We start from the raw sequence: 13,492 nt of genomic DNA, 5'->3' as shown, positions 1-13,492 counted from the left end.
TCTCTTTTATTTACACGAAAGCGATTATCTTTTGTTCGTTTCTTGAGCTAGAAAATAGCCGATAGTTCATAGCTTACTCGCTCGCGGTGGGACCAGTGCCTAAAACCATAAAAATGGCATTTTCTTGAATTCATAACATCGAAGAAGTTATTCATCAAAGTTATGAAATTCACTGTTCCTGAAGAATCTTGAAACCGTGTCGAATTTAAAACTTCATCGCAAAGAAATAAAGCTTTTGCTACGCTCATACTCAGCAATTGTGTAGCGAGCTTAACTTTCATAATTTGTTGACGGAAATTTATATGACGAGGAGTTAATTTGTTACCAAATCTAAGTCCTTCATTTTGTTGAAGCTTATTAAGATTAATTAGTAGTTGCCATTTTATTTCTTTGTTTTTTTCATCGAATAAAAGTCTTTTCTTCTCAAAAGTGTTCCTGATGAGTTTTATAACATGACATGGGTCTAAAAATATGCACACTTTTTCTCCAGTAGACGGATGTGAAAAGTAAGTCTTCATATTGTTGACATCGGATAGCTCACAACCTAATTTTTCAGCAGCACTGATGTTTGCCGAACAGCCGTCAAAAGTGAGACATACAGCTGTGGCACCAACTTCGTGGCATTTTTCCAAACATATATTTATCAAATTTGCCTTTGTTTCAGCATTTATACCAGCCGTCAAGAAATATCCTACAGGCAATTTCCAATTTTCATTAAGGGCTACCAGCATAAACACTAATGCTTGTGTTGCCACAGTCTCATCGTCTTCGCCCTGCATAGGGCCTGCTCCAAAATTAACTGCACCTAATTTTTTATTATTATTAAATAGTTTCTGCTTCCTGATCGCCATTTCATCGAAAACTAAGGCGCAAACTACAGGTTTATTGGCTTTGGCGTTGGATTCGCATTTTAACTTTAATGCCGCAAAGGCTTCCGTTGTAAAACCAGGTTCAGCGTCAACTGTCGAATACCATCTACAAATTGTTCTTGGATGAGGGAGAGCTTTATTGTAGCATTCTCGAACGTATTTATACGCAGCTGGCGAATAGTAGTGCAATGTTAACGCGAATTTACGTAAAGGTGCAGTGTACAGTAAATAGTGTCTGTTCTGTTTATTTTTTTTTTCATTAAAGACTTATGTAATTCAACAACTTCTGCTTTAGCCATTAAATTATTAGTCGTATTTAAATCAAAACCGAATCTATCTTTTAAATTTTGGACCATTGATTTATAAGAGGCACATTTTTTCTTTAGATAATAATTTTGTCGTCATACTTTTTTAAACTTTTCAGCAAGGTTCTTTCTAGCTATTGATTCTTTACGTAATTTTTTCTTCAGTACAATTTTTTTCGGAGTATCAAAAATTGATTCGGAGCTGCTTACTGGTTCAGAAATTGATTCCTCCTGTAGTTCTTGTTTAGATGATGATGGTTCACCAGAAATTATTGACTGAAAAGAAAAAGGGTCACAATTTTATGGGTTGTATGTATTGAACTATTTAACCGTAGGTACATTATTAAAAAAAGCTGTAATATAGGAAAAACAACGACTTCAGAGTAGAATACAAACATACATAGACAGACATACGCTGATGTGCATTCAGTACTTTTTGATGTCCAAATAATATATTTCTTTTGATTTGGTTAAAAACAGCAGTTGAAAAGGAGACGATCAAAAATATTATATAGGGTGTAAATGCCGTCACACACTAGGCTATACTATATATTTTTATCTTAAGATACGACTTCTGGTGATCCCTGCCCACATACATTTTGTATGCAAACAGAGGTCAAGCCAACTGGTATGTCTAACTGGCCTCTACTTTCATACAAAATGTATGTCTAAATGGGGTCACCAGAAGAACCACCAATCGTAGGCCACCATCAATTCTGGCCTCTATTTTAGTACAAAATGTATGGTAACCAGGGGTCACGTATCTTAAGATAGAAAAATATATTATAGCCTAGTGTGTGACGGCCTTAAAAAAATTAGTCTGAAATATTTTAAGGGTGTGTTCTACTCATGAAACTGAACAACTTTCCTCAAGGAACATAGGTCGTAATATGAAAAAAAATTTTGGACCTCCCATAGTAAATCGATCAGCTGGCCGTCTATTTTGTATGGGAGGTCCAACACATTTTTCATATGTCGACCTTTGTTCCTTGGGAAAAGTTGTTCAGTTTCATGAAATAAATACTCCCTATAAATATTTCCGACAATTTTTTTACACCCTGTATACAGAAGTCGCAGTTACAGAAATCTCAATATAAAGGTAAATGTTAAAATTCTTACACTATCGTAGGGTACAGCTGATTTCTTTAAGAAAATTCGTCCAGTCTTTGTGGTGTACTTGTCATCTTCTTTGAAATGTTTGGAACATATGCGGGAATAGTCCGAAGGCAACCAAAATTCTTCGATTCGTTCCTTTTGAACAAATTTAATCCATAATTCTCTTTTTTCATGGCCCGGCCGCGGAAACATTTAGAAAAGTTCAAATAAAATTTAACTACAGATATCATCATCCCGCACCACAACAAAATACTACCCATTTTTAAAGTGTCACATCTGTACGTACATAAAATGTTGTTAGTCTATGAATTTCGCCGAAGTATGGCCGCCGACTCCGAGCGCGCGGGAGTTCGTTGCAAAATAAAAGAAAATATTGTAACTCGTGCGTATGATTGACTGATAAATAGGTAACTTACCCGTGAAAAGTCACTCCGTGTGTTTTCTTTACTTTTCCTGAGTTATTGGTGCAGTATCTCAGCACACACGAAGGCATTTTGAGAATTAACTGAAACTTCTCGACGCGGCACGTCGCGGCAAGCGCCCGGCTCAGACTAACCAAGGCTGAGCCGGCCTGCTCTAACTCGTGTTACAAACAGTGAACTCGCGTTGCCGGCTCTATGTACGCAATACAATATAACTCGATGCCTGTAGACCTTATAGTTGAAGGTTCTTCTTGGACTAAATCCAACATTTTTCTACTACGAAGTCTTCGTTCGTTCATCTTTGAACAGCATCCATCCATCCATATGTTAACAACAAGCACTTTAATTTTGTTTCAAACAATTTCACTTATTGAGCGCCAAATTCTACGCGGCATGTCCATGACCAACGGTTGTAAATTTGTTTGTTTTGGTTTGTTGCGTCCGATATGCCAACCAAAAGAATGAGCTGGCAACGTCGCAATCGGGGACGCCAAATACGCGGACCCATCGTCCGAAGATAATCGAAGTATACGTCTGCAGATATACGCGCTGCAGCAGCGCCACACGTCAACGGAGTTTTTGTCAAAAACTATTCAGGATATAAATGCAGCCATCTGATGGATTTTTTGACTTCCGTCGATTTTTGTTGTACGGTTAGCCAGAACCAAAAGGCTTCATGTGCCACCGGTAAAAAAAGTGGCGTCCGGTATGCGGACTTGCAATGACGGTGGACGCCAGTTTAAATGTAATTTCGCCCATAGCGGACGGCAGTTTTCTTGCGGGATAAATATATATATATATAAAGTAACAACAGGCGGCCCTATCGCTAAAAACCGATCTCTTCCTGAAAAAATAATTATACATATATATGTATATATATTTTCAGGAAGGGATCGCTTAATACCTGGGACTGTTGTTACCTGGTTCGATTTTCCCTTCAAATTTATTTGTAGTTTTACATGTAAAATTATTGGTGCAAAAAGAATATTTACTTACTAATTTTAAACAAGAATTTCTAAATATAGGTAACATATGTATGTATAATGTAATTTTATGCAATTGAAATCGAGTTCACAACTGTAATGTAATGGGATCAAGGTAAAAATGAATAGACAAACAAATAACTTAGGAAATAAATCGATGGCAATGTGGGGAGTCAACCAATAGTATTGCTTGTAATCTCTGTTCTGCTGAATATGCTATTGGTTTCCCCACATCTCCGCAAGTCTCTGCCTCAGTAGACATGCAGGAGTTGGTGGTTATAAAAAACCGCAAATATAGACTTGCGGGTTTTGCCAAACAGTTAATCTGTAGATAGGTACAGTTTGGCACACGCATACTAGAGGTCAAAACAATTTTTTTGACCCGCAGTTCTTAAAAAATCCCTTATCCCTTAAGTGTAGTGCTGGGTCATTTTTTTTTCAGAAATCTATCGCGTGTGGTATCAAAATCCTCTAACTCCTTGTTCTCATCTGGAACAATTCGTAATATGGAAAAGCCTACCTATAATGATGTGAAAAACTTAAAGAGAACCCTAAGATACATACAAGGAAGTAAGAAAATAGATATCGGCTATTACACAAACTCAGACCTTACCAAATTAGAAGCCAACAGCGACTCAGACTTTGCTGGAGACCTGGAATCAAGAAGAAGTACTACCGGATACATTATTATGTACTGCGGAGATCCCTTGCAGTGTGCAAGGAAACAACCTATAGTCGCACTCCCAAGCTGCGAAGCTGAATATATAGCTGTTGCAAAATGCAGTAAAGAAGTGCTGTACCTGAAAAGCATAATAGAAGAAATGTTACAAATTAAAGTGCGTGTGAATTTAAAAGTGGACAATCAGAGTGCTATAAAATGGATATAGCATGGAGTGTTAAACAGGCGTTCTAAATATATAGCCGTTTTTAGGGTTCCGTAGCCAAAAGGCATAAAACGGAACCCTTATAGTTTCGCCATGTCCGTCTGTCTGTCTGTCTGTCTGTCTGTCTGTCTGTCTGTCTGTCTGTCTGTCTGTCTGTCCGAGGCTTTGCTCCGTGGTCGTTAGTGCTAGAAAGCTGAAATTTGGCATGGATATATAAATCAATAAAGCCGACAAAGTCGTACAATAAAATCTAAAAATTTAATTTTTTTTAGGGTACCTCCCCTATACGTAAAGTGGGGGTGAATATTTTTTTCGCTTCAACCCTAGAATGTGGGGTATCGTTGGAAAGGTCTTTCAAAACTAATAGGGGTTTTCAAGAAACATTTTTTGATAAAGTGAATATATTCGGAGATAATCGCTCCGAAAGTAAAAAAAAATGTGTCCCCCCCCCTCTAACTTTTGAACCATAGGTCCAAAAAATATGAAAAAAATCGTGGAAGTAAAGCTTAAGGAAGACATTAAATGAAAACTATAGCGGACATGATCAGTTTAGCTGTTTTTGAGTTATCGCAAAAAGTTTTCCCTTCATAGTAAAAAGACTTACTTTAATTAGGTACTGATTATGCAAATTTGCCTATTTGTTTAACTCGGGTGAAAGGTACCGTGTCATCCCTTGGTTAACAATTTACTATACTTTAAGCTCCAGTTTAGCTTATTGTGACGGAAGAGTAACTACGGAACCCTACACTGAGCGTGGCCCGACATGCTCTTGGCCGGTTTTATATATTCATTCATGAAAATGTTGTAAAAGTTAATTTATGTGTTTAGTATTTACCTACTTCATGTAACTGTGCTGACATTCTAACCAAGCCATTAGAACACGTTTGAAAATGTTTGTGAACTTATCTACAATTAAGGGGGAATGTTAAATAATAAACTGAAACGCGTTTAAATAAATATTTTGATTATTGTAGTTACTTAAATTCTGAGCGTAACCTGTCTGTTCTTAATTTGCTGGACTCGATAATGTGTTCTGATAAAATAAATTAAGATTTAAGTGTTAAAAACCTCTGATTTATTATTTAAAACTTCTCACATTGCAAGTAATGCGAGAACTCTCACCGCTGTCAGCGTGGAAATCACTTTTCTGAAAGTATCCGGTATGAAATACAGCACTAAAAGCATGACTTGCTTTGTTTTCACGTTCTAACTTGTCGCATTGATTACGATAATGTCCATGCTTGTTGGATTTGCTGGCTGATAATGAGACTCGACGTATGTCTCCGAATAGGCATGACAGATCTCCAGTATCTCCACAACCTGGCGGATCAAATGTACGGACTGTACATCTTATCGAATATATTAATGAGTGATGATGAAGAGGATGGTACTACAGCCGAAGACCCTGTCCTCAGCAAATTTATGGTGCTCAAAGGGTTACTCAATGAGTACATGGCAAAAAACGCATTTCCATCAAAGAAGACCCCCTATCTTGGTGGAAGGCCAATAAAAAATTCCAACGATCGTACTCAATCGCTCGACAATACTTATCTTGCCCGCCTGGCTCGGTGGCTAGCGAACAATTCTTCAGCGGCGCCGGTTTAATACTCGTATATGATCCCCTGAGAAATAGGTTGGATGGCGACAAAGCCGCCAAGCTCTTGTTTATAAAGTACAACTTAATACTTTTGGAATCCCTTGATTTAAGGGATGATCTAAAATAAGGGATTCCAAAAGTATTAAGCTCTTTGTTTTGTTTTATAAATTTAAAACTAGCGCGATGAATCAATAATCTATCTTAGTTAAAGCGTATGTATATACTTTTAAGTTAAAAGTTAAGAAGATATTCTTAATTTGTTTTTATGTTCGCTTTCACTTTCGTTTTATTGGAGGTTGCATATGTGTATGCTGGCACAATAGTAAATTTATTATGACACATATATGACATCCGTTTGAATTTGTTATGTTTTTGTACAGCTGTCTGATGTCAATCACTTACAATATAATATTCACCACAAGAACTAGTGTTTTAACTATCAGCTCCACTATTCTGCTTAAGAGCCTAAACTAGGGTCCTTTCAATAAGAGTAGTTAGGTGTTTGATATGTCTTATATGTTTTTTAAATGTTTTGTGTAGGTAATAGATTAATTTTCTAGTTTTCATTTTTTATGCGATTTAATTTGCTGGCGGTTTTCTATGTTTGTGTAGAGTCAGGCACCATAGTTTGGAATTTAAATTTTATTTTATGTACCGAGTACAGACAAGTACAAAAGTGACTGTGTATGTCCGTAATAGTTTAAGAGGGCGTATTGGAGGTTGCATAATGTGTATGCTGGCACAATAGTAAACTTATTCCGACACATATATGTATGACACACGTTTGAATTTGTTATGTTTTTGTACAGCTGTCTGATGTCAATCACTTGCAATATAATATTCACCACGAGAACTAGTGTTTTAACTATCAGCTCCACTATTCTGCTAAATAGCCTAAACTAGGGTTCTTTCAATACGTTTAACGTACTGCATGATGATTATGTATTACTTTTTTTATACGATACATTATGTAATACATTAAGTTTGCCTTTCAATTAAGTTTCGAGTTGACATATATATTATTAAAGTCAAGCTTGATTCTATTGTGTCGTTTCATTAAAACTTGCCCTTATCAAATCAGCTTCCACTTAAAAAATACTCGGCTCCGACTCCGCCTCCGGTAAACCTCCGGATCCGGCTCCGGCTCCAGCTCCGGATCCGGATGCGGCGCCTAATCCGCCTCCGGCTCCGGATCCGACTCCGTTAAATAAAAAATAAAAACTCCGCATCCGGTCCGGCTCCGGTAAAGTCGCCTCCGTAACATCCCTGAAATAAGTAACTACAAAGCCCAACAGGGTTGCCAACTCTATTTTTTTTACCCCTAGAGCTCAACTTAAAAGCCCCTAAAACTGTACTATTGTTTTGGAAAACCCACTAAATAAAAAATAAAAGAAATTATACTTTTAATTAATTATTTATTTATACATTTTCCAGAATTTCGTACATTAAATCATTTTCAACCGGTTCGACACTTTATAGGATATCTGGGATTATATAATAAGAAATTAATTGATAAGTCAGTATGGTTTATGATCGTACCAATTACATAAATACTTGTCAAATTATCAACTAACTTTTTGCCATACAAATCCTCAATGAGTCTATAATTATGCAAAAAATCTGCTCCAATAATAGGTTGTTTAACATCACATACAATAAAATTCCACTTAAAAGTACGTCTCAAATTCAAATTTAACGTTAATGTGACGTATCCATATGACTTAATCTCGGTGTTATTCGCGGCGTATAACTTGCAATTTTTAACGGATTGTAAAGAGTCTTTCGCAAATTTAAAGTTTTTTGGAATCACACTCACATTTGCGCCTGTATCGACCAAAAATTTAAAACCAGAGTTTCTATCGATTACACTAAGGCGATAATTATTTACCAAGGTCGCCGAAAACGTCTGCACGGTGTCTAGTTTCCCGTCGGCGACTGTCCTTTCCAGCTGCATGGCTGCACGCACTTATTGGCCTTGGTCTTGTATCGGTAATGGTAGAAACAAAACCAATCAGGGCTGTTAGGGGTCCTCCCAGAGCGGCTGTTGTTGCGTGAGCGACTACGTGCACGTCCCTGGCTGCGGCTCCTCCTTCGGCTCCTACCTCGTCCACTAGAGCTGGCTAATTCACTGATGCGGCTGTTAATCTTCGCTAATTCCGCCGTTGTAAAATCATTCGGTGAACTTTGGCGCGATGTTGTCTGAATTGAGGCGACTTCATTCGGTTTAAACGTCTCCATGACCTTGTCGGCAATACTTGCAAGGCTTTCTAAGTTTTTTGAATCTGCTGACGCTACGACTGCCCTTACCGATGGTGGTAGATGACCTTGCCAAAAATAGATTAAAGTGTCGTCCGGAATTTTATCACGCGCAAGGTCACGCATTCTCCTCATTAGCTGAGATGGTCGTTGCTCACCCAATTCCATGTCTGACATCAATTGCTGTAACCTCTTCGCTTCTGTCTCCTCGTAAACACTAAGCAATCTGGCCTTAAGAGTATCGAATTTGTTCTCACTAGGCGGCTTCTCAAGGATATCCGCAACTTGCTGAATTGCTTGCTTTCCTAATTTTGCGATGACCATATTGTAGTTTGATTGATCACCTGCCTTTTGTTGTGCTAAAATAGCTTCCACCTGCAAAAACCATAGTCGCGGTTGGTCCTGCCAAAAATCAGGTATCTTTGCAGCTAATGATATAGCGGATAATTCAATAGTTGTTGTTTGTGGGGTTGGTGGTGTCGGAGACATTCTGCCACACCTCTGAAATTTGCTTCCGATGAGCCTGGAGCCGGGGAGTTGTCTGCCCGATAGCGCACGCAAACACACGCGCACTCAAGACGATTACGAATTTAACTCAACCAGATCCCCATAAAATAATTATTACTTAAGTCTGTATGCAAAATAATATTATAATTCACTGCCGTAAAAGTTCAAGGTGCACTCAATTAATGTTCATTCGGGGTCACCACTATAGGATATCTGGGATTATATAATAAGAAATGCGGAAGTACTTAATTAAGACGTGTATTTTCGCAATCACGACCGGGAGACAACTAAGGAGCGAGCTATGCGTCGGGCCTTCCGTAGCCGCGCGGAATGCTGACAACGCATAGCAGTCCCTATACACTTTTATGATCATAGGTTAGGCATGAACGATAAATAGTTTTGAGCTGAGTATGAAGCGGACCATCACTCACTTTGCAGCATTCCAATGGATAATCTATTCCGCATTGCATCACTACTGCAGCCGCTCATTGTACGATTAATAGCATTAGTATTATGTATGATGTTCACTGGTCTGACCATTTTCCTCTGGTGGTTGATTGAAGCTTTTCTACAAGTGTAAGGACGCAACCACTTTCTATAACAGTGTCAATGGTTCACGGTAAAATAAAATGGGGGCATAGAAACATGCAGCAAATTAATAATTATGGATTATTTTGTAAATCAAAATTATCCGTAATTTATGATTCTAGTCAGAGTCATTGCAATGATATCTCCAAATGTGATAACAATTTTATTTTAAGATATATAAATAGCTTTTACGATACTATTATTACTGTTCTACAAAGTGGTGCCAAAGAAAGTGCAGGTTCGGAAGCTGATGCGCCAAGGAATAAAAAGCGAATAACTGGCTGGAATTATCATGTTCGGAGTAGTCATGAAGTGGCTAAGCTTGAGTTTCGGAACTGGAGTTTAAATGGAAGACCCAATAGTGGGATGCTATTTGATAAAATGCGCGATGCTAGAAAGCGGTTTAAAAACAATCTTAGATGGTGCCAAAATAACCAAGAAACTATTAAAATGAATATTTTAGCGATACACAACAATAATCGTGACTTTGGAAAGTTTTGGAAAGCAACCAAAAATATGAGTTCAAGCCCCAAGTTGCCAACCAGGGTGAATAACGTACATGATACAAAGAAGATTGCTGATTTGTTCGCTGGGCACTTCAAGGTTACTCCCCAACATGTTGACAATGTGATGGATACTGAGCCCAGATCAGTGCCGCAGTACACAAACTGGACAGTAACCGCTAATGACGTAGCACGAGTAGTTAAATCTATGAAGCGTGGGAAATCTGCCGGCCATGACGGGCTCAGTATCGAACACATTGTCTATGCTAGTGTAGAAATATATAGGCTGCTCTCTATATTGTTTAATCTTTGTTTAAGACACAGCTGCCTTCCTTCTAGTTTAATGAAAACTGTGGTGGTTCCTATACCCAAAAACCGAACGGGTGATCTCTCAAATTTGAATAATTATGGGCCTATTTCTTTAAGTACTGTAATTAGTAAAATTTTAGAGAGACTTTTCAACCCGAACTGATGCGGAATGTGGTAATAGACGATGCGCAGTTTCGTTTCCGTCAAAGTGTCTCGACTGACTCGGCCATACTGTGTCTAAAAAACACAGTAAATAACTATTTGTAAACAGAAACGTCTAAATGTGAGTGGAGTGAACGAAGGGCCCTGGCAATACGTAGCAATATGCTGGCGCGCAGGTTCGCTAATGAGGGTTTTCTGAAACGGTGCCCGTGAGATGGCAGCACTGTTGCGTCAGGTCCAACGAACTGTCAAATACATACGCGAATTGTAATTTAATATGTAATTTTTGGTTTATTTATTCTTAAAATCATTACTTTAGGAATATTATTTTCTAATATGCCACAGTGTTGTGCAGTGCCTATGTGTGCAAATAAAACAGGAGGGCATAAGTTCCCTACGGGAGATAAAATCCGATTGAAACCGTGGCTTGTAGCCATTCGCAGAGATAAATTTACTCCAACGAAAAATAGCCTCGTTTGTAAAAGCCACTTCACGGCGGACGATTACGAGCTACCGAAGGACTCAGTATTGGAAAAACGTAAGAATCTTTTCAATATTAATAATAAATAAAAAAAAAAAGTAAAGAATCTTCAATTGGGAATGTGCTGGATGTAACCAATGCGGCCGAAATACAGTTTTATACTGGTTTCCAAGATTATGAACATATAAAATTCATATTTACTATTTTTGGTGATGAAGTAAATAGTTTAAAATATTATCCTAAAATGAAAACATTAAAGGTGCCGTTTATAAACCGATGTTATCAATTTCTTCTAGTATTAATTAAATTACGCCGGAACATGTTGTTACAAGTAATATTTTGGGGTAAAAAAAAATCTAAAGGAATAATATAAAATGTAAACGACAATGGTCAGTAACAATAAAGCTTTTATTGAAATCACTGAGGTTGGAAGAACCCGGCAACAATACTGCAAGAAGTCACAGTTGAGGTAATCCTATATTTATACATATATCTAAAAGTTTCTTAATAGTAAGACAAGTTTCTTAATAATATCCGGCTAGCATAGGTTGCACAGACTCTACAGTACTTATTAATTCTTTTTTAAACTAAAGCTTCAGGGAACAAATCGGGGTTAACGAACTCTTTTATTTAGATTTTGGTAGAAACAGCGATCCGAGGAACTTAATTTAGAAAATTCAGGAGATGTATATGGGCGCCAGGGCCAGTCGATCTGGTCCAAATGTCAAATAGTTAATAAAGGATGGGTCTAACCTCCAATGTCGGGAATTGTACCCCAGCCGCCACGTTCTGTGTAGGCCTGGACGGATGGTTACAAAACGGTCAGCGACAGCTCTCTACCGCTGGTATTATCTGGGGTTACCGGTGCATGAGGCAGGTGGTCGGAGACCGCGCGAGTTGGCCAGGTAGTTAGCTGTTATGTTTTGATGTTAATAAAACTATTATTGAGATTAATAAACACTTGTATTACTTATTATCTTAGTTTATAAAAAGTAGTAAAAGCACAGCACAGCCATCATTGATGGCATCATCGAGTAAGAGAGCGAGTTGTCAGTCTTGCCACAGATACCTAAACTACAGATAAACAGATAGCATATCTGACATCCCCCTTCTTTACCTTATCTGAAAGTAAGTACTTATTCTAAGTTAAAATCAGGTAGAGCTATTAAGATACATAATCACTCAGGTATCTAGGTTTTTTAATAGCTCTTCCTGACCGTGACCTTACACCATTATCATTTATATTGTAATGATTAATATTATTATCATTAGGCATATCTACATCACTTATATTTTGTGAAGATATGTAACCTCCTTTACATACCTACTTGTTTGCTTAGCTAATTTTTGGTAGTCCTAGCAAAGTTGTTTGACATGTCTTCTTGACTCTGTTGACTTGATAATATAAAATATTGAATGAAGTATGTTATGAATAATAAGAGTTTAATTTACATTAGTAATTATATTTCCGTACACATGAAGAAGTTTTTACAAATAGAATAAAAACAAACTTCATATGGTAGCAGAGCGAAAAAGAGAAATGTAAAATCTCCACGAAAACGGAAATACGAGAAAAAAAAAAGGGTATGTCAACTATACGTATTAAAGTGGGCTTAGAAGCCCTAGACAAGGAAAATTATGATACATGGCGCATACACGCCAAGGCGTATTTAATTAAAAACAAATTATGGAAACATGTATCGGAAACTCCTAAAGCAGATGCAACACAATCCGAACTCGACGAAGACGAACTGGCGAAGTCAGAATTAATGCTATTAATAGCACCGTCTGAGCTTAGACAAGTAAAAAACTGCAAATTTGCGAAAGATGTCTGGACCACCCTTGAATCTATATATGCGAGTAAGGGTCCTGCCAGGAAGGCACCTCTCTTAAAACAATTGCTACTAGCGAAACTCGAAGAAGGTGAAGACGTACGAGAGCACCTAAAGAAAATAATGGACACAGTTGATAAATTAAAAGAGATGGAAATCGACATCAACAGTGACTTACTTTCAATTATGATGCTTTACAGCCTTTCTTCCGATTACGAGAATTTTAGAACAGCTATAGAGTCTCAAGACTCGCTGCCTGATCCTGAAAAGCTTAAAATCAAAATAATCGAAGAGAGTGATGCTCGTCGACGAGATATCCCCAGTACTAGCAACTCCAACAGCTCTGAAGAAGCATTCTACGCGTTTTGCAAGATCTGTAAAAAGAAAGGCCACGATACTACAAAATGCTGGTCGAAAAATAAAAATAATACTAGCAAGAAAAAAAGAAAACCTAAGAACAGTTTCAGTAAACCTAAAAGCGAAACGAACCTCTACAGTTGCTACTTAATGAATGAAAAAAAACAAAATCTAGTTGGATTCTAGACAGTGGTTGCACATCACACATGACATATTCGGACAAGCCCTTTACCAATATTAAAAATACTTCAAAAACATTAAGATTGGCGTCAAAAGACCAAACTGCAAAAATAAAAGGATCTGGGCCTGCTTTGATTGAAA

The 13,492-nt window shown here is 37.6% G+C and overlaps 1 protein-coding gene across 1 annotated transcript; it reads right to left on the bottom strand.

The window, feature by feature from the left end:
* Positions 1–8,093: 8,093 nt before the first annotated feature.
* On the bottom strand, positions 8,094–11,074 carry LOC133533494 (uncharacterized). The gene has a single exon (XM_061872484.1). The coding sequence runs from the start codon at positions 8,919–8,921 to the stop codon at positions 8,094–8,096; it is 828 nt and encodes a 275-aa protein (XP_061728468.1). The 5' UTR covers positions 8,922–11,074.
* Positions 11,075–13,492: the final 2,418 nt, after the last annotated feature.

The sequence above is a fragment of the Cydia pomonella genome, unplaced genomic scaffold, assembly GCF_033807575.1.
Source record: "Cydia pomonella isolate Wapato2018A unplaced genomic scaffold, ilCydPomo1 PGA_scaffold_169, whole genome shotgun sequence".
Taxonomy (NCBI): Eukaryota; Metazoa; Arthropoda; class Insecta; order Lepidoptera; family Tortricidae; genus Cydia; species Cydia pomonella.
Note: the sequence above shows the minus strand (reverse complement) of the source record. Positions and strands in the feature narration are given on the sequence as shown.

What these genes read in the sequence shown, in the direction of transcription:
- LOC133533494 (XM_061872484.1), bottom strand. Translation starts at nt 8,921, where the DNA reads ATGTCTCCGACACCACCAACCCCACAAACAACAACTATTGAATTATCC.